At 45.8% G+C, this 20,375-nt stretch overlaps 1 protein-coding gene across 3 annotated transcripts in view; it reads left to right on the plus strand.

Annotated features, from left to right (window-relative positions):
- Positions 1–20,375, plus strand: part of stx16 (syntaxin 16) — a 75,376-nt gene that overhangs the window by 42,922 nt on the left and 12,079 nt on the right. For all 3 annotated transcript variants that reach the window (XM_068000707.1, XM_068000705.1, XM_068000706.1), the window contains exons 6-7: positions 13,816–13,959; positions 14,994–15,074. In XM_068000707.1, the coding sequence (XP_067856808.1) occupies positions 13,816–13,959; positions 14,994–15,074 (225 nt within the window). The remainder of the gene's footprint in view (positions 1–13,815; positions 13,960–14,993; positions 15,075–20,375) is intronic.

Below are 20,375 nucleotides of genomic sequence, written 5' to 3' on the forward strand. Positions count from 1 at the left end.
GTTATATCCTGTCTGTGCAAATTGGAGGACTGTCCCCTTATACCCTGTGTGTGTAAATTGGAAGACAGTCCCGTTATACCCTGTGCGTGTAATTTGGAAGACAGTCCCGTTATACCCTGTGTGTGTAATTTGGAAGACAGTCCCGTTGTACCCTGTGTGTGTAATTTGGAAGACAGTCCCGTTGTCCCCTGTGTGTGTAATTTGGAAGACAGTCCCGTTGTACCCTGTGTGTGTAATTTGGAACACAGTCCCGTTATACCCTGTGTGTGTAATTTGGAAGACAGTCCCGTTATACCCTGTCTGTGTAAATTGGAAGACAGACCCGTTATATCCTGTCTGTGCAAATTGGAGGACTGTCCCCTTATACCCTGCGTGTGTAAATTGGAAGACAGTCCCGTTATATCCTGTGTGTGTAAATTGGAAGACAGTCCCGTTATATCCTCTGTGTAAATTGGAAGACAGTCCTGTTATACCCTGTGTGTGTAAATTGGAAGACAGTCCCGTTATACCCTGTCTGTGTAAATTGGAAGACAGTCCCGTTATATCCTCTGTGTAAATTGGAAGACAGTCCTGTTGTACCCTGTGTGTGTAAATTGGAAGACAGTCCCGTTATACCCTGTCTGTGTAAATTGGAAGACAGTCCCGTTATACCCTGTGTGTGTAAATTGGAAGACAGTCCCGTTATATCCTGTCTGTGCAAATTGGAGGACTGTCCCCTTATACCCTGCGTGTGTAAATTGGAAGACAGTCCCGTTATATCCTGTGTGTGTAAATTGGAAGACAGTCCCGTTATATCCTCTGTGTAAATTGGAAGACAGTCCCGTTATACCCTGTGTGTGCAAATTGGAGGACAGTCCCGTTATACCGTGTGTGTGTAAATTGGAAGACAGTCCCGTTATACCCTGTGTGTGTAAATTGGAGGACAGTCCCGTTATACCCTGTGTGTGTAAATTGGAAGACAGTCCCGTTATACCCTGTCTGTGTAAATTGGAAGACAGTTCCGTTATACCCTGTGTGTGTAATTTGGAAGACAGTCCCGTTATACCCTGTCTGTGTAAATTGGAAGACAGTCCCGTTATACCCTGTCTGTGTAAATTGGAAGACTGTCCCGTTATACCCTGTGTGTGTAATTTGGAGGACTGTCCCGTGATATCCTGTGTGTGCAATTTGGAAGACAGTCCCGTTATACCCTGTCTGTGTAATTTGGAAGACAGTCCCGTTATACCCTGTCTGTGTAAATTGGAAGACAGTCCCGTTATATCCTGTGTGTGTAAATTGGAAGACAGTCCCGTTATATCCTGTGTGTGTAAATTGGAAGACAGTCCCGTTATATCCTGTGTGTGTAAATTGGAAGACAGTCCCGTTATACCCTGTGTGTGTAAATTGGAAGACAGTCCCGTTATACCCTGTGTGTGTAAATTGGAAGACAGTCCCGTTATATCCTGTGTGTGTAAATTGGAAGACAGTCCCGTTATACCCTGTGTGTGTAAATTGGAAGACAGTCCCGTTATACCCTGTGTGTGTAAATTGGAAGACAGTTCCGTTATATCCTGTCTGTGTAAATTGGAAGACAGTCCCGTTATATCCTGTGTGTGTAAATTGGAAGACAGTCCCGTTATGCCCTGTGTGTGTAAATTGGAAGACAGTCCCGTTATACCCTGTGTGTGTAAATTGGAAGACAGTCCCGTTATACCCTGTGTGTGTAAATTGGAGGACAGTCCCGTTATATCCTGTGTGTGTAAATTGGAAGACAGTCCCGTTATACCCTGTCTGTGTAAATTGGAAGACAGTCCCGTTATATCCTGTCTGTGTAAATTGGAAGACAGTCCCGTTATACCCTGTCTGTGTAAATTGGAAGACAGTCCCGTTATACCCTGTCTGTGTAATTTGGAAGACAGTCCCGTTATACCCTGTCTGTGTAATTTGGAAGACAGTCCCGTTATACCCTGTCTGTGTAAATTGGAAGACAGTCCCGTTATACCCTGTCAGTGTAATTTGGAAGACAGTCCCGTTATACCCTGTCTGTGTAAATTGGAAGACTGTCCCGTTATACCCTGTGTGTGTAAATTGGAAGACAGTCCCGTTGTACCCTGTGTGTGTAATTTGGAAGACAGTCCCGTTATACCCTGTGTGTGTAATTTGGAAGACAGTCCCGTTGTACCCTGTGTGTGTAATTTGGAACACAGTCCCGTTATACCCTGTGTGTGTAATTTGGAAGACAGTCCCGTTATACCCTGTCTGTGTAAATTGGAAGACAGACCCGTTATATCCTGTCTGTGCAAATTGGAGGACTGTCCCGTTATATCCTCTGTGTAAATTGGAAGACAGTCCTGTTATACCCTGTGTGTGTAAATTGGAAGACAGTCCCGTTATACCCTGTCTGTGTAAATTGGAAGACAGTCCCGTTATACCCTGTGTGTGTAAATTGGAAGACAGTCCCGTTATATCCTGTCTGTGCAAATTGGAGGACTGTCCCCTTATACCCTGTGTGTGTAAATTGGAAGACAGTCCCGTTATACCCTGTGCGTGTAATTTGGAAGACAGTCCCGTTATACCCTGTGTGTGTAATTTGGAAGACAGTCCCGTTATACCCTGTCTGTGTAATTTGGAAGAAAGTCCCGTTGTACCCTGTGTGTGTAATTTGGAAGACAGTCCCGTTGTACCCTGTGTGTGTAAATTGGAAGACAGTCCCGTTATACCCTGTCTGTGTAAATTGGAAGACAGTCCCGTTATACCCTGTGTGTGTAAATTGGAAGACAGTCCCGTTATACCCTGTCTGTGTAAATTGGAAGACAGTCCCGTTATACCCTGTGTGTGTAAATTGGAAGACAGTCCCGTTATATCCTGTCTGTGCAAATTGGAGGACTGTCCCCTTATACCCTGTGTGTGTAAATTGGAAGACAGTCCCGTTATATCCTGTCTGTGCAAATTGGAGGACTGTCCCCTTATACCCTGTGTGTGTAAATTGGAAGACAGTCCCGTTATACCCTGTGCGTGTAATTTGGAAGACAGTCCCGTTATACCCTGTGTGTGTAATTTGGAAGACAGTCCCGTTGTACCCTGTGTGTGTAATTTGGAAGACAGTCCCGTTGTACCCTGTGTGTGTAATTTGGAAGACAGTCCCGTTGTACCCTGTGTGTGTAATTTGGAACACAGTCCCGTTATACCCTGTGTGTGTAATTTGGAAGACAGTCCCGTTATACCCTGTCTGTGTAAATTGGAAGACAGACCCGTTATATCCTGTCTGTGCAAATTGGAGGACTGTCCCCTTATACCCTGCGTGTGTAAATTGGAAGACAGTCCCGTTATATCCTGTGTGTGTAAATTGGAAGACAGTCCCGTTATATCCTCTGTGTAAATTGGAAGACAGTCCTGTTATACCCTGTGTGTGTAAATTGGAAGACAGTCCCGTTATACCCTGTCTGTGTAAATTGGAAGACATTCCCGTTATACCCTGTGTGTGTAAATTGGAAGACAGTCCCGTTATATCCTCTGTGTAAATTGGAAGACAGTCCTGTTGTACCCTGTGTGTGTAAATTGGAAGACAGTCCCGTTATACCCTGTCTGTGTAAATTGGAAGACAGTCCCGTTATACCCTGTGTGTGTAAATTGGAAGACAGTCCCGTTATACCCTGTCTGTGTAATTTGGAAGACAGTCCCGTTATACCCTGTCTGTGTAATTTGGAAGACAGTCCCGTTATACCCTGTCTGTGTAAATTGGAAGACAGTCCCGTTATACCCTGTCAGTGTAATTTGGAAGACAGTCCCGTTATACCCTGTCTGTGTAAATTGGAAGACTGTCCCGTTATACCCTGTGTGTGTAAATTGGAAGACAGTCCCGTTGGACCCTGTGTGTGTAATTTGGAAGACAGTCCCGTTATACCCTGTGTGTGTAATTTGGAAGACAGTCCCGTTGTACCCTGTGTGTGTAATTTGGAAGACAGTCCCGTTGTACCCTGTGTGTGTAATTTGGAACACAGTCCCGTTATACCCTGTGTGTGTAATTTGGAAGACAGTCCCGTTATACCCTGTCTGTGTAAATTGGAAGACAGTCCCGTTATATCCTGTGTGTGTAAATTGGAGGACTGTCCCGTTATATCCTCTGTGTAAATTGGAAGACAGTCCTGTTATACCCTGTGTGTGTAAATTGGAAGACAGTCCCGTTATACCCTGTCTGTGTAAATTGGAAGACAGTCCCGTTATACCCTGTGTGTGTAAATTGGAAGACAGTCCCGTTATATCCTGTCTGTGCAAATTGGAGGACTGTCCCCTTATACCCTGTGTGTGTAAATTGGAAGACAGTCCCGTTATACCCTGTGCGTGTAATTTGGAAGACAGTCCCGTTATACCCTGTGTGTGTAATTTGGAAGACAGTCCCGTTATACCCTGTCTGTGTAATTTGGAAGAAAGTCCCGTTGTACCCTGTGTGTGTAATTTGGAAGACAGTCCCGTTGTACCCTGTGTGTGTAAATTGGAAGACAGTCCCGTTATACCCTGTCTGTGTAAATTGGAAGACAGTCCCGTTATACCCTGTGTGTGTAAATTGGAAGACAGTCCCGTTATACCCTGTCTGTGTAAATTGGAAGACAGTCCCGTTATACCCTGTGTGTGTAAATTGGAAGACAGTCCCGTTATATCCTGTCTGTGCAAATTGGAGGACTGTCCCCTTATACCCTGTGTGTGTAAATTGGAAGACAGTCCCGTTATATCCTGTCTGTGCAAATTGGAGGACTGTCCCCTTATACCCTGTGTGTGTAAATTGGAAGACAGTCCCGTTATACCCTGTGCGTGTAATTTGGAAGACAGTCCCGTTATACCCTGTGTGTGTAATTTGGAAGACAGTCCCGTTGTACCCTGTGTGTGTAATTTGGAAGACAGTCCCGTTGTACCCTGTGTGTGTAATTTGGAAGACAGTCCCGTTGTACCCTGTGTGTGTAATTTGGAACACAGTCCCGTTATACCCTGTGTGTGTAATTTGGAAGACAGTCCCGTTATACCCTGTCTGTGTAAATTGGAAGACAGACCCGTTATATCCTGTCTGTGCAAATTGGAGGACTGTCCCCTTATACCCTGCGTGTGTAAATTGGAAGACAGTCCCGTTATATCCTGTGTGTGTAAATTGGAAGACAGTCCCGTTATATCCTCTGTGTAAATTGGAAGACAGTCCTGTTATACCCTGTGTGTGTAAATTGGAAGACAGTCCCGTTATACCCTGTCTGTGTAAATTGGAAGACATTCCCGTTATACCCTGTGTGTGTAAATTGGAAGACAGTCCCGTTATATCCTCTGTGTAAATTGGAAGACAGTCCTGTTGTACCCTGTGTGTGTAAATTGGAAGACAGTCCCGTTATACCCTGTCTGTGTAAATTGGAAGACAGTCCCGTTATACCCTGTGTGTGTAAATTGGAAGACAGTCCCGTTATATCCTGTCTGTGCAAATTGGAGGACTGTCCCCTTATACCCTGCGTGTGTAAATTGGAAGACAGTCCCGTTATATCCTGTGTGTGTAAATTGGAAGACAGTCCCGTTATATCCTCTGTGTAAATTGGAAGACAGTCCCGTTATACCCTGTGTGTGCAAATTGGAGGACAGTCCCGTTATACCGTGTGTGTGTAAATTGGAAGACAGTCCCGTTATACCCTGTGTGTGTAAATTGGAGGACAGTCCCGTTATACCCTGTGTGTGTAAATTGGAAGACAGTCCCGTTATACCCTGTCTGTGTAAATTGGAAGACAGTCCCGTTATACCCTGTCTGTGTAAATTGGAAGACAGTCCCGTTATACCCTGTGTGTGCAATTTGGAGGACTGTCCCGTGATATCCTGTGTGTGCAATTTGGAAGACAGTCCCGTTATACCCTGTCTGTGTAATTTGGAAGACAGTCCCGTTATACCCTGTCTGTGTAAATTGGAAGACAGTCCCGTTATATCCTGTGTGTGTAAATTGGAAGACAGTCCCGTTATATCCTGTGTGTGTAAATTGGAAGACAGTCCCGTTATATCCTGTGTGTGTAAATTGGAAGACAGTCCCGTTATACCCTGTGTGTGTAAATTGGAAGACAGTCCCGTTATACCCTGTGTGTGTAAATTGGAAGACAGTCCCGTTATACCCTGTGTGTGTAAATTGGAAGACAGTCCCGTTATACCCTGTGTGTGTAAATTGGAAGACAGTTCCGTTATATCCTGTCTGTGTAAATTGGAAGACAGTCCCGTTATATCCTGTGTGTGTAAATTGGAAGACAGTCCCGTTATGCCCTGTGTGTGTAAATTGGAAGACAGTCCCGTTATACCCTGTGTGTGTAAATTGGAAGACAGTCCCGTTATACCCTGTGTGTGTAAATTGGAGGACAGTCCCGTTATATCCTGTGTGTGTAAATTGGAAGACAGTCCCGTTATACCCTGTCTGTGTAAATTGGAAGACAGTCCCGTTATATCCTGTGTGTGTAAATTGGAAGACAGTCCCGTTATACCCTGTCTGTGTAAATTGGAAGACAGTCCCGTTATATCCTGTGTGTGTAAATTGGAAGACAGTCCCGTTATACCCTGTCTGTGTAAATTGGAAGACAGTCCCGTTATACCCTGTCTGTGTAATTTGGAAGACAGTCCCGTTATACCCTGTCTGTGTAATTTGGAAGACAGTCCCGTTATACCCTGTCTGTGTAAATTGGAAGACAGTCCCGTTATACCCTGTCAGTGTAATTTGGAAGACAGTCCCGTTATACCCTGTCTGTGTAAATTGGAAGACAGTCCCGTTATACCCTGTGTGTGTAAATTGGAAGACAGTCCCGTTATACCCTGTGTGTGTAAATTGGAAGACAGTCCCGTTGTACCCTGTGTGTGTAATTTGGAAGACAGTCCCGTTATACCCTGTGTGTGTAATTTGGAAGACAGTCCCGTTGTACCCTGTGTGTGTAATTTGGAAGACAGTCCCGTTGTACCCTGTGTGTGTAATTTGGAACACAGTCCCGTTATACCCTGTGTGTGTAATTTGGAAGACAGTCCCGTTATACCCTGTCTGTGTAAATTGGAAGACAGACCCGTTATACCCTGTGTGTGTAAATTGGAAGACAGTCCCGTTATACCCTGTCTGTGTAAATTGGAAGACAGTCCCGTTATACCCTGTGTGTGTAAATTGGAAGACAGTCCCGTTATATCCTGTCTGTGCAAATTGGAGGACTGTCCCCTTATACCCTGTGTGTGTAAATTGGAAGACAGTCCCGTTATACCCTGTGCGTGTAATTTGGAAGACAGTCCCGTTATACCCTGTGTGTGTAATTTGGAAGACAGTCCCGTTATACCCTGTCTGTGTAATTTGGAAGAAAGTCCCGTTGTACCCTGTGTGTGTAATTTGGAAGACAGTCCCGTTGTACCCTGTGTGTGTAATTTGGAACACAGTCCCGTTATACCCTGTGTGTGTAAATTGGAAGACTGTCCCGTTATACCCTGTGTGTGTAATTTGGAAGACAGTCCCGTTATATCCTGTCTGTGTAAATTGGAAGACAGACCCGTTATACCCTGTCTGTGTAAATTGGAAGACAGTTCCGTTATACCCTGTGTGTGTAATTTGGAAGACAGTCCCGTTATACCCTGTCTGTGTAAATTGGAAGACAGACCCGTTATATCCTGTCTGTGCAAATTGGAGGACTGTCCCCTTATACCCTGCGTGTGTAAATTGGAAGACAGTCCCGTTATATCCTGTGTGTGTAAATTGGAAGACAGTCCCGTTATACCCTGTCTGTGTAAATTGGAAGACATTCCCGTTATACCCTGTGTGTGTAAATTGGAAGACAGTCCCGTTATATCCTCTGTGTAAATTGGAAGACAGTCCCGTTATATCCTGTCTGTGCAAATTGGAGGACGGTCCCCTTATACCCTGCGTGTGTAAATTGGAAGACAGTCCCGTTATACCCTGTCTGTGTAAATTGGAGGACAGTCCCGTTATACCGTGTGTGTGTAAATTGGAAGACAGTCCCGTTATACCCTGTCTGTGTAAATTGGAGGACAGTCCCGTTATACCGTGTGTGTGTAAATTGGAAGACAGTCCCGTTATACCCTGTGTGTGTAAATTGGAGGACAGTCCCGTTATACCCTGTGTGTGTAAATTGGAAGACAGTCCCGTTGTACCCTGTCTGTGTAATTTGGAAGACAGTCCCGTTATACCCTGTCTGTGTAAATTGGAAGACAGTCCCGTTATACCCTGTGTGTGTAAATTGGAAGACAGTCCCGTTATACCCTGTGTGTGTAAATTGGAAGACAGTCCCGTTGTACCCTGTGTGTGTAATTTGGAAGACAGTCCCGTTATACCCTGTGTGTGTAATTTGGAAGACAGTCCCGTTGTACCCTGTGTGTGTAATTTGGAAGACAGTCCCGTTGTACCCTGTGTGTGTAATTTGGAACACAGTCCCGTTATACCCTGTGTGTGTAATTTGGAAGACAGTCCCGTTATACCCTGTCTGTGTAAATTGGAAGACAGACCCGTTATACCCTGTGTGTGTAAATTGGAAGACAGTCCCGTTATACCCTGTCTGTGTAAATTGGAAGACAGTCCCGTTATACCCTGTGTGTGTAAATTGGAAGACAGTCCCGTTATATCCTGTCTGTGCAAATTGGAGGACTGTCCCCTTATACCCTGTGTGTGTAAATTGGAAGACAGTCCCGTTATACCCTGTGCGTGTAATTTGGAAGACAGTCCCGTTATACCCTGTGTGTGTAATTTGGAAGACAGTCCCGTTATACCCTGTCTGTGTAATTTGGAAGAAAGTCCCGTTGTACCCTGTGTGTGTCATTTGGAAGACAGTCCCGTTGTACCCTGTGTGTGTAATTTGGAACACAGTCCCGTTATACCCTGTGTGTGTAAATTGGAAGACTGTCCCGTTATACCCTGTGTGTGTAATTTGGAAGACAGTCCCGTTATATCCTGTCTGTGTAAATTGGAAGACAGACCCGTTATACCCTGTCTGTGTAAATTGGAAGACAGTTCCGTTATACCCTGTGTGTGTAATTTGGAAGACAGTCCCGTTATACCCTGTCTGTGTAAATTGGAAGACAGACCCGTTATATCCTGTCTGTGCAAATTGGAGGACTGTCCCCTTATACCCTGCGTGTGTAAATTGGAAGACAGTCCCGTTATATCCTGTGTGTGTAAATTGGAAGACAGTCCCGTTATACCCTGTCTGTGTAAATTGGAAGACATTCCCGTTATACCCTGTGTGTGTAAATTGGAAGACAGTCCCGTTATATCCTCTGTGTAAATTGGAAGACAGTCCCGTTATATCCTGTCTGTGCAAATTGGAGGACGGTCCCCTTATACCCTGCGTGTGTAAATTGGAAGACAGTCCCGTTATACCCTGTCTGTGTAAATTGGAGGACAGTCCCGTTATACCGTGTGTGTGTAAATTGGAAGACAGTCCCGTTATACCCTGTCTGTGTAAATTGGAGGACAGTCCCGTTATACCGTGTGTGTGTAAATTGGAAGACAGTCCCGTTATACCCTGTGTGTGTAAATTGGAGGACAGTCCCGTTATACCCTGTGTGTGTAAATTGGAAGACAGTCCCGTTGTACCCTGTCTGTGTAATTTGGAAGACAGTCCCGTTATACCCTGTCTGTGTAAATTGGAAGACAGTCCCGTTATATCCTGTGTGTGTAAATTGGAAGACAGTCCCGTTATACCCTGTGTGTGTAAATTGGAAGACAGTCCCGTTATATCCTGTGTGTGTAAATTGGAAGACAGTCCCGTTATACCCTGTGTGTGTAAATTGGAAGACAGTCCCGTTATACCCTGTGTGTGTAAATTGGAAGACAGTCCCGTTATACCCTGTGTGTGTAAATTGGAAGACAGTCCCGTTATACCCTGTGTGTGTAAATTGGAAGACAGTCCCGTTATATCCTGTGTGTGTAAATTGGAAGACAGTCCCGTTATGCCCTGTGTGTGTAAATTGGAAGACAGTCCCGTTATACCCTGTGTGTGTAAATTGGAAGACAGTCCCGTTATATCCTGTGTGTGTAAATTGGAGGACAGTCCCGTTATATCCTGTGTGTGTAAATTGGAAGACAGTCCCGTTATACCCTGTCTGTGTAATTTGGAAGACAGTCCCGTTATACCCTGTCTGTGTAAATTGGAAGACAGTCCCGTTATACCCTGTCTGTGTAATTTGGAAGACAGTCCCGTTATACCCTGTCTGTGTAAATTGGAAGACAGTCCCGTTATACCCTGTCGGTGTAAATTGGAAGGCAGTCCCGTTATATCCTGTGTGTGTTAATTGGAAGACAGTCCCGTTATACCCTGTCTGTGTAAATTGGAAGACAGTCCCGTTATACCCTGTCTGTGTAATTTGGAAGACAGTCCCGTTATACCCTGTCTGTGTAATTTGGAAGACAGTCCCGTTATACCCTGTCAGTGTAATTTGGAAGACAGTCCCGTTATACCCTGTGTGTGTAAATTGGAAGACTGTCCCGTTATACCCTGTGCGTGTAATTTGGAAGACAGTCCCGTTATACCCTGTGTGTGTAATTTGGAAGACAGTCCCGTTGTACCCTGTGTGTGTAATTTGGAAGACTGTCCCGTTATACCCTGTCTGTGTAATTTGGAAGACAGTCCCGTTATACCCTGTGTGTGTAATTTGGAAGACAGTCCCGTTGTACCCTGTGTGTGTAATTTGGAAGACAGTCCCGTTATACCCTGTCTGTGTAAATTGGAAGACAGACCCGTTATATCCTGTCTGTGCAAATTGGAGGACTGTCCCCTTATACCCTGCGTGTGTAAATTGGAAGACAGTCCCGTTATATCCTGTGTGTGTAAATTGTAAGACAGTCCCGTTATATCCTCTGTGTAAATTGGAAGACAGTCCTGTTATACCCTGTGTGTGTAAATTGGAAGACAGTCCCGTTATACCCTGTCTGTGTAAATTGGAAGACATTCCCGTTATACCCTGTGTGTGTAAATTGGAAGACAGTCCCGTTATACCCTGTCTGTGTAAATTGGAAGACAGTCCCGTTATACCCTGTGTGTGTAAATTGGAAGACAGTCCCGTTATATCCTGTCTGTGCAAATTGGAGGACTGTCCCGTTATATCCTCTGTGTAAATTGGAAGACAGTCCCGTTATACCCTGTCTGTGTAAATTGGAAGACATTCCCGTTATACCCTGTCTGTGTAAATTGGAAGACAGTCCTGTTATACCCTGTGTGTGTAAATTGGAAGACAGTCCCGTTATACGCTGTCTGTGTAAATTGGAAGACAGTCCCGTTATACCCTGTGTGTGTAAATTGGAAGACAGTCCCGTTATATCCTGTCTGTGCAAATTGGAGGACTGTCCCCTTATACCCTGTGTGTGTAAATTGGAAGACAGTCCCGTTATACCCTGTGCGTGTAATTTGGAAGACAGTCCCGTTATACCCTGTGTGTGTAATTTGGAAGACAGTCCCGTTGTACCCTGTGTGTGTAATTTGGAAGACAGTCCCGTTGTACCCTGTGTGTGTAATTTGGAAGACAGTCCCGTTGTACCCTGTGTGTGTAATTTGGAAGACAGTCCCGTTATACCCTGTCTGTGTAAATTGGAAGACAGACCCGTTATATCCTGTCTGTGCAAATTGGAGGACTGTCCCCTTATACCCTGCGTGTGTAAATTGGAAGACAGTCCCGTTATATCCTGTGTGTGTAAATTGGAAGACAGTCCCGTTATATCCTCTGTGTAAATTGGAAGACAGTCCCGTTATACCCTGTCTGTGTAAATTGGAAGACATTCCCGTTATACCCTGTGTGTGTAAATTGGAAGACAGTCCCGTTATATCCTCTGTGTAAATTGGAAGACAGTCCTGTTATACCCTGTGTGTGTAAATTGGAAGACAGTCCCGTTATACCCTGTCTGTGTAAATTGGAAGACAGTCCCGTTATACCCTGTGTGTGTAAATTGGAAGACAGTCCCGTTATATCCTGTCTGTGCAAATTGGAGGACTGTCCCCTTATACCCTGCGTGTGTAAATTGGAAGACAGTCCCGTTATATCCTGTGTGTGTAAATTGGAAGACAGTCCCGTTATATCCTCTGTGTAAATTGGAAGACAGTCCCGTTATACCGTGTGTGTGTAAATTGGAGGACAGTCCCGTTATACCGTGTGTGTGTAAATTGGAAGACAGTCCCGTTATACCCTGTGTGTGTAAATTGGAGGACAGTCCCGTTATACCCTGTGTGTGTAAATTGGAAGACAGTCCCGTTATACCCTGTCTGTGTAAATTGGAAGACAGTTCCGTTATACCCTGTGTGTGTAATTTGGAAGACAGTCCCGTTATACCCTGTCTGTGTAATTTGGAAGACAGTCCCGTTATACCCTGTCTGTGTAAATTGGAAGACTGTCCCGTTATACCCTGTGTGTGTAATTTGGAGGACTGTCCCGTTATATCCTGTGTGTGTAATTTGGAAGACAGTCCCGTTATACCCTGTCTGTGTAAATTGGAAGACAGTCCCGTTGTATCCTGTGTGTGTAAATTGGAAGACAGTCCCGTTATATCCTGTGTGTGTAAATTGGAAGACAGTCCCGTTATACCCTGTGTGTGTAAATTGGAAGACAGTCCCGTTATACCCTGTGTGTGTAAATTGGAAGACAGTCCCGTTATATCCTGTGTGTGTAAATTGGAAGACAGTCCCGTTATGCCCTGTGTGTGTAAATTGGAAGACAGTCCCGTTATACCCTGTGTGTGTAATTTGGAAGACAGTCCCGTTATATCCTGTGTGTGTCAATTGGAAGACAGTCCCGTTATACCCTGTGTGTGTAATTTGGAAGACAGTCCCGTTATATCCTGTCTGTGTAAATTGGAAGACAGTCCCGTTATACCCTGTGTGTGTAATTTGGAAGACAGTCCCGTTATATCCTGTGTGTGTCAATTGGAAGACAGTCCCGTTATACCCTGTCTGTGTAAATTGGAAGACAGTCCCGTTATATCCTGTCTGTGTAAATTGGAAGACAGTCCCGTTATACCCTGTGTGTGTAAATTGGAAGACAGTCCTGTTTTTTCCTGTGTGTGTAAATTGGAAGACAGTCCCGTTATACCCTGTGTGTGTAAATTGGAAGACAGTCCCGTTATACCCTGTCAGTGTAAATTGGAAGACAGTCCCGTTATACCCTGTGTGTGTAAATTGGAAGACTGTCCCGTTATACCCTGTGTGTGTAAATTGGAGGACAGTCCCGTTATACCCTGTGTGTGTAAATTGGAAGACAGTCCCGTTATCCCGTGTGTGTGTAAATTGGAGGACAGTCCCGTTTTACCCTGTGTGTGTAAATTGGAAGACAGTCCCGTTATACCCTGTGTGTGCAAATTGGAAGACAGTCCCGTTATCCCGTGTGTGTGTAAATTGGAAGACTGTCCCGTTATACCCTGTGTGTGTAAATTGGAGGACAGTCCCGTTATACCCTGTCTGTGTAAATTGGAAGACAGTCCCGTTATATCCTGTCTGTGTAAATTGGAGGACAGTCCCGTTATACCCTGTGTGTGTAAATTGGAAGACAGTCCCGTTATACCCTGTGTGTGTAAATTGGAAGACAGTCCCGTTATACCATGTGTGTGTAATTTGGAAGACAGTCCCGTTGTACCCTGTGTGTTTAATTTGGAAGACAGTCCTGTTATACCCTGTGTGTGTCATTTGGAGGACAGTCCCGTTATACCCTGTGTGTGTAAATTGGAAGACAGTCCCGTTATACCCTGTGTGTGTAAATTGGAAGACAGTCCCGTTATACCCTGTGTGTGTAAATTGGAAGACAGTCCCGTTATACCCTGTATGTGTATGCTTGTCAGCTGAGCTTATATTCTTTCTGTTGCTCACACAGGGTTTTACGAACGATCAATTGCTGCTGGTGGAAGAGAACACTCTAATGGTAGAAGAACGAGAGAGGGAGATCCGACAAATTGTGCAGTCAATCTCCGACTTGAATGAAATCTTCAGAGAGCTGGCCACCATGATAGTGGAACAGGTGGGTTGGTTTTGGAGAAGTGTTAACATGTAAAATTCAGATCCGTTTTGCGCTACCAGTAGGAAGGAGCCATGTGCATGAGCATCAGTTTAACCTCTTCTTTTCAGTTTTCAGTTCACTCCAGCATTTTTCCCCCCTCCATATCAAACAAATTTCCTTACTTTATATGCCACCGATTCTCCATAGGGGAGAGGCAGTGAGCAGAGATCGGACTTTTCCCCATATCCTAACTCTCACCAAGTCCCGTTCCCCCATTACCCCTGTGCTCGCTGACCTACGTTGGCTCCCATTCTGGGAACGCCTTGATTTTAAAATTCTCGTCCTTGTTTTCAAATCACTCCATGGTCTCGCTCCTCCCTATCTCTGTAACCTCCTCCAGCCCGACAACCCTCCGAGATATCTGCACTCCTTCAATTCTGGCCTCTTGCGCATCCCTGATTTTAATCGCTCCACCATTGGCGGCCGTGCCTTCGGCTGCCTAGGCCCTAAGTTCTGGAATTCCCTCCCTAAATCTCTTCGCCTCTACCTCTCCTCCTTTAAGAAGCTCCTTAAAACCTACCTCTTTGATGCTCTTTTGGTCACCTGTCCTAATATCTCCTTATATGGCTTGGTGTCAAATTACTGTGAAGCGCCTTGGGACATTTTACTACGTTAAAGGCGCTGTATAAATGCAAGTTGTTGTTGAAGAAGGCAAGCCACCTCAATTGGCCCGCTCTGACGTCAGGAAGTCCAATTTAACAGTGCCACTGAGCAAAGCGGCAGCGGCAACACACACTGCTGCCAAAATCAGCAGTTCTGCAGATAAACGTTCTCTTGCTCCAAGCACCTACTCATTCCCCATTCCCACTTTTTCTACACGTTGCAGTTTGAGAGCTGGTATGCAGCCAGCTCTGCTGCACAAGTCCCCACTGCAGTGGAGCAGTTCAGCCACATTTTTGGTGCAAGGGGCTCGGTAAAGGGGAGGGATTTCTTTAGTATGGCGACGAGCATTTCACTAACAGTGCGGCTACCTCACTCTTTGTGTTCATTTTCAGGGGACCATTTTGGACCGAATTGATTACAATGTCGAACAAGCCTCTGTTAAAACAGAAGAGGGCTTGCAGCAGTTACAGAAGGTAAGACCCTCTCAGCAGCGACCGTTTGTGCAAGAGTTATTTGTCCAATGAGTTATACACAGCTCCCTACAGTGAATGTAATGAACCTATTGCACAAAATATGTCACACCAATCTGCTTGTACAGTTTCTGTTATTATTATGGCTGGCCACTAATTTAAGGTGACAGAATATTTCTCTATTACATGGGATTCCAGGATGTTCTGGGGATCGGATTCCACATTCCCATCCATTCTTCCATAAATCAGTGGCTTTGGTTATGGCTATGACTGCAGTTCAGGTGGTTTCTGCAATGTGTGTCAGTGTTGCTATGCATCAAACTGAGCAACTTATATTGAACTATTAGTCTATAATTATAGGATGGTATTCGGGATGAGAGAGACTCAGGCTTATTCGCTGGAGCAGAAAAGATTAAAGGGAATCTAACAGTGTTCAAAATTATGCAAGGGTTTTAGGAAGTAAATAATAGAAGATTATTTCCACTGGTCAGTGAATCATAAGCAAGGGGGCATAAATTTAAAACTTAAATTGGAAGGTTAGCAGAAATAGTTTCATGCATAACATTTTAAGAATACGTTACCACAAGTTGCTAGTGAAACTGAGTCGATTGACATTAAGAGGGGAATTAGAAAAACTCTTCAAGAAGAAATGTATTAAAAGGTACAGGGAAAGAAAGGAGGAAATGGGATTAGAGTAGATGGCTCCATTGACACTGGCACAACGGGTTGAATGGTGGCCTTTTTTAAAAATTCGTTCATGGGATGTGGGCGTCGCTGGCAAGGCCAGCATTTACTGCCGATCCCTTATTGCCCTTGAGAAGGTGGTGGTGAGCTGCCTTCTTGAACCGCTGCAGTCCGTGTGCTGAAGGTTCTCCCACAGTGCTGTTAAGTAGGGAGTTCCAGGATTTTGACCCAGCGACGATGAAGGAACGGCAACATATTTCCAAGTCGGAATGGTGTGTGACTTGGATAGGAACATGCAGGTGGTGGTGTTCCCATGTGCCTGCTGCCCTTGTCCTAGGTGGTAGAGGTCGCGGGTTTGGGAGGTGCTGTCGAAGAAGCCTTGGCGAGTTGCTGCAGTGCATCCTGTAGATGGTACACACTGCAGACACGGTGCGCCGGTGGTGAAGGGAGTGAATGTTAGGGTGGTGGATGGGGTACCAATCAAGCAGGCTGCTTTGTCCTGGATGGTGTCGAGCTTCTTGAGTGTTGTTGGAGCTGCACTCGTCCAGGCAAGTGGAGAGTATTCCATCACAGTCCTGACTTGTGTCTTGTAGATGGTGGAAAGGCTTTGGGGAGTCAGGAGGTGAGTCACTTGCCACAGAATACCCAGCCTCTGACCTGCTCTTGTGGCCACAGTATTTATGTGGCTGGTCCAGTTAAGTTTCTGGTCAATGGTGACCCCCAGGATGTTGATGCCGTTGAATGTCAAGGGGAGGTAGTTAGACTCTCTCTTGTTGGAAATGGCCATTGCCCGGCACTTGTCTGGTGCGAATGTTACTTGCTATTTATCAGCCCAAGCCTGGATGATGTCCAGGTCTTGCTGCATGCGGGCACGGACTGCTTCATTATTTGAGTGGTTGCGAATGGAACCCATTTCTGACCTTATGATGGATGGAAGTTCATTGATGAAGCAGCTGAAGATGGTTGGGCCTAGGACACTGCCCTGAGGAACTCCTGCAACAATGTCCTGGGGCTGAGATGATTGGCCTCCAACAACCACTACCATCTTCCTTTGTGCTAGGTATGACTCCAGCCACTGGAGAGTTTTCCTTGTCGCCACACTTGGTCAAATGCTGCCTTGATGTGAAGGGCAGTCACTCTCACCTCACCTCTGGAATTCAGCTCTTTTGTCCATGTTTGGACCAAGGTTGTAATGAGGTCTGGAGCCGAGTGGTCCTGGCAGAACCCAAACTGAGCATTGGTGAGTAAGTGCCGCTTGATAGTACTGTCGACGACACCTTCCATCACTTTGCTGATGATTGAGAGTAGACTGATGGGGCGGTAATTGGCCGGATTGGATTTGTCCTGCTTTTTGTGGACAGGACATATTTTCCACATTGTCGGGTAGATGCCAGTGTTGTAGCTGTACTGGAACAGCTTGGCTAGAGGCGCGGCTAGTTCTGGTGCACAAGTCTTCAGCACTACAGCCGGGATGTTATCGGGGCCCATAGCTTTTGTTGTATCCAGTGCACTCTTTATATCAAGTGAAGTGAATCGAATTGGCTGAAGACTGACTTCTGTGATGGTGTGGGTATCGGGAGGAGGCCGAGATGGATCATTCACTTGGCACTTCTGGCTGTACATGGTTGCAAAAACTTCAGCCTTGTCTTTTGCATTCACCTGCTGGACTCTGCCATCATTGAGGATGGGGGTGTTCACAGAGCCTCCTCCTCCCGTTAGTTGTTTAATTGTCCACCACCATTCAGGACTGGATGTGGCAGGACTGCAGAGCTTTGATCTGATCCTTCGGTTGTGGAATCGCTTAGCTCTGTCTATAGCATGCTCTGCTATATTTTCTACAATTCTTTTGAGGGTGCATAATTTATTCAAATTTCAATTTACTAAATGGGAAATGCCATTTGGTTGAGGCTTAAAGGGTTAAGTTATGAGGACAGGTGGCATAAACCTGGCTTGTATTACCTTGAGTTTAGAAGATTGAGGGGTGATCTAATTGAGGTGTTTAAAATGATTAAGAGATTCGATAGGATAGACACAGGGAAACTGTTTCCTCTGGTGGAGGAATCCAGAACAAGGGGACACAATGTTAAAATTAGACCCAGGCCATTTAGGAGTGAAATCAGGAAGCACCTTTCACACAAAGGGCAGTGGAAATCTGGAACTCCTACCCCCCCCCCCCCGCCAACCCCAACAAAAGGCTCTGAATTCTGAGGGCCAATTGAAGCTTTCAAGGCTGAGATCGACAGATTTTTATTAGGTAAGGGTATTAAGGAATATGGGTGAAAGGTAAATAGAGTTGAGGTACAGATCAACCATAATCTAATTGAATGGTGGAACAGGTTCAAGGGGCTGAATGGCCTCCTTCTATCCTATGTCTGCTGAGGTTTTCTCTGATTGTTTTGTGAGTGCTCGTGGTGGGTTCTTCTGTAGACCTCGAGCTTCATCAGCACCACATCTGGAGGATTTGTCGAGTCAGATTTTCCATCATAATTATAATTTATGCCAGTGGTTTTCAAATTTTTCTGTGTGAGGAAACCCTTCAAACACAATGCCGGGGGCCTCCTGCAAATATTGCCACCCCTGGGGAACCACTGCAAATAACAATAACAACTTGGATTTACATAGTGCCTTTAACGCAGTAAAACGTCCCAAGGCGCTTCACAGGAGCGATTATCAAACTAAATTTGACTGACCCACGTGACATATTAGGACAGGTGACCAAAAGCTTGGTCAAAGAGATAGGTTTTAAGGAGTGTCTCTTAAAGGAGGAGAGAGAGGTGGAGAGGTTTATGGAGGGAATTCCAGAGCTCATGGCCTAGGCAGCTGAAGGCACGGCCGCCAATGGTGGAGCGATTAAAATCGGGGATGCGCAAGAGGCCAGAATTGGAGGAGCGCAGAGACCTTGGAGGGTTGTAGGGCTTGAGGAGGTTACAGAGACGGGGAGGGGTGAGGCCATGGAGGGATTTGACAACTAGAATGAAAATTTTAAAACCGAAGCGTTACTGGATTGGGAGCTAATGTAGGTCAGTGAGCACAGGAGTGATGGGTGAACAGGACTTGGTGCGAGTTAGGATACGGGCAGCAGAATTTTGAATGAGCTCAAGTTTATGGAGGGTGGAAGAAGGGAGGCTGGCCAGGAGAGCACTGGAATAGATGAGTCTAGAGGATGAGGGTTTCAGTAGCAGATGGGCTGAGGCAGGGGTGGAGACGGGCGATATTATGGAGGTGGAAGTAGGTGATGGAGCGGATATGTGGTCAGAAGCTCATCTCAGGTTCAGATAGGACGCCAAGGTTGCGAACGGTCTGGTTTAGCCTCAGGTCGTGGCCAGAGAGAGGGATGGAGACAGTGACTAGGGAAACAGAGTTTGTGGCGGAGACTGAAGATAACGGCTTCGGTCTGCCCAATATTTAATTGGAGGAAATTTTTGCTCATCTAGTAATGGATGTCGGACAAGCAGTATGACAAATCAGAGACCGTGAAGAGGTCAAGGGAGGTGGGGGTGAGGTAGAGCTGGGTGTTGTCAGTGTACATGTGGAACCTGACGTGTTTTCGGATGGTGTCGCTGAGGGCCCACATGTAGATGAGAAATGGGAGGGGGCCAAGGATAGATCCCTGGGGGACTCCAGAGGTAATGGTGCGGGAGTGGGATGAGAAGCCATTGCAGGAGATTCTTTAGCTCCGACTGGATAGATATGGATGGAACCAGGCGAATGCAGTCCCACCCAGCTGGACGACGGAGGAGAGGCGTTGGAGGAGGATGGTGTGGTCAACCGTATTGAAGGCTGCAGACAGGTCGAGAAGGATGAGGAGGGATAGATAACCATCGTCACAGTCAAATAGGATGTCATGTGTGACTTTGATAAGGGCTGTTTCAGGACTGTGGCAGAGGCGGAAACCTGATTGGAGGGATTCAAACATGGAATTGGGGGAAAGACGGGCACGGATTTGTGAGGCGACAACATGTTCAAGGACTTTGGAGAAGAAAGGGAGGTTGGAGATGGGACGGTAGCTTGCAAGGACAGAGGGTCGAAGGGTGGATTTTTTTGAGGAGGGGTGGATGGTAGATTTGAAGGGGAGGGGAGGGAACTGTTAACAATATCAGCTAACATGGAGGCCAGGAAGGGAAGTTGAGTGGTCATCAGTTTGGTGGGAATAGGGTCGAGGGAGCAGGAGGTGGGTCTCATGGTCAAGATGAGCTCAGAGAGGGCATAAGAGGAGATAGAGAAACTAGAGAAAGATGCGAGTTCATGGCTTGGGCAGGGGGGAATTGTAGAGGAAATTTGGCTTCACGGGCTAGGGGAAGGGAGGGAAGTGGCAGAGGTAGCTGAACAGATGGTCTCAATTTTAGTGACAAAGAAATCCATGAGCTCCTTGCACTTTTGGAGGTGAGGGTGGAAGAGGCAGGGGAGAGGGGTTTAAGAAGACCGTTTGTAGTGGAGACGAGAAGCTGGGGTATCTTTTCATTCCAGGATGATCCTGGAATAGTGAGCAGTTTTGGCAGAGGAGAGCAGGGTCCTGATCCAGAGACCTCCCACAAACACTGGACGTTCCCCGAGACCTCCCACAAACACTGGACGTTCCCCGAGACCTCCCACAAACACTGGACGTTCCCCGAGACCTCC

The sequence above is a fragment of the Heptranchias perlo genome, chromosome 19 (assembly GCF_035084215.1).
Source record: "Heptranchias perlo isolate sHepPer1 chromosome 19, sHepPer1.hap1, whole genome shotgun sequence".
Lineage (NCBI taxonomy): Eukaryota > Metazoa > Chordata > Chondrichthyes > Hexanchiformes > Hexanchidae > Heptranchias > Heptranchias perlo.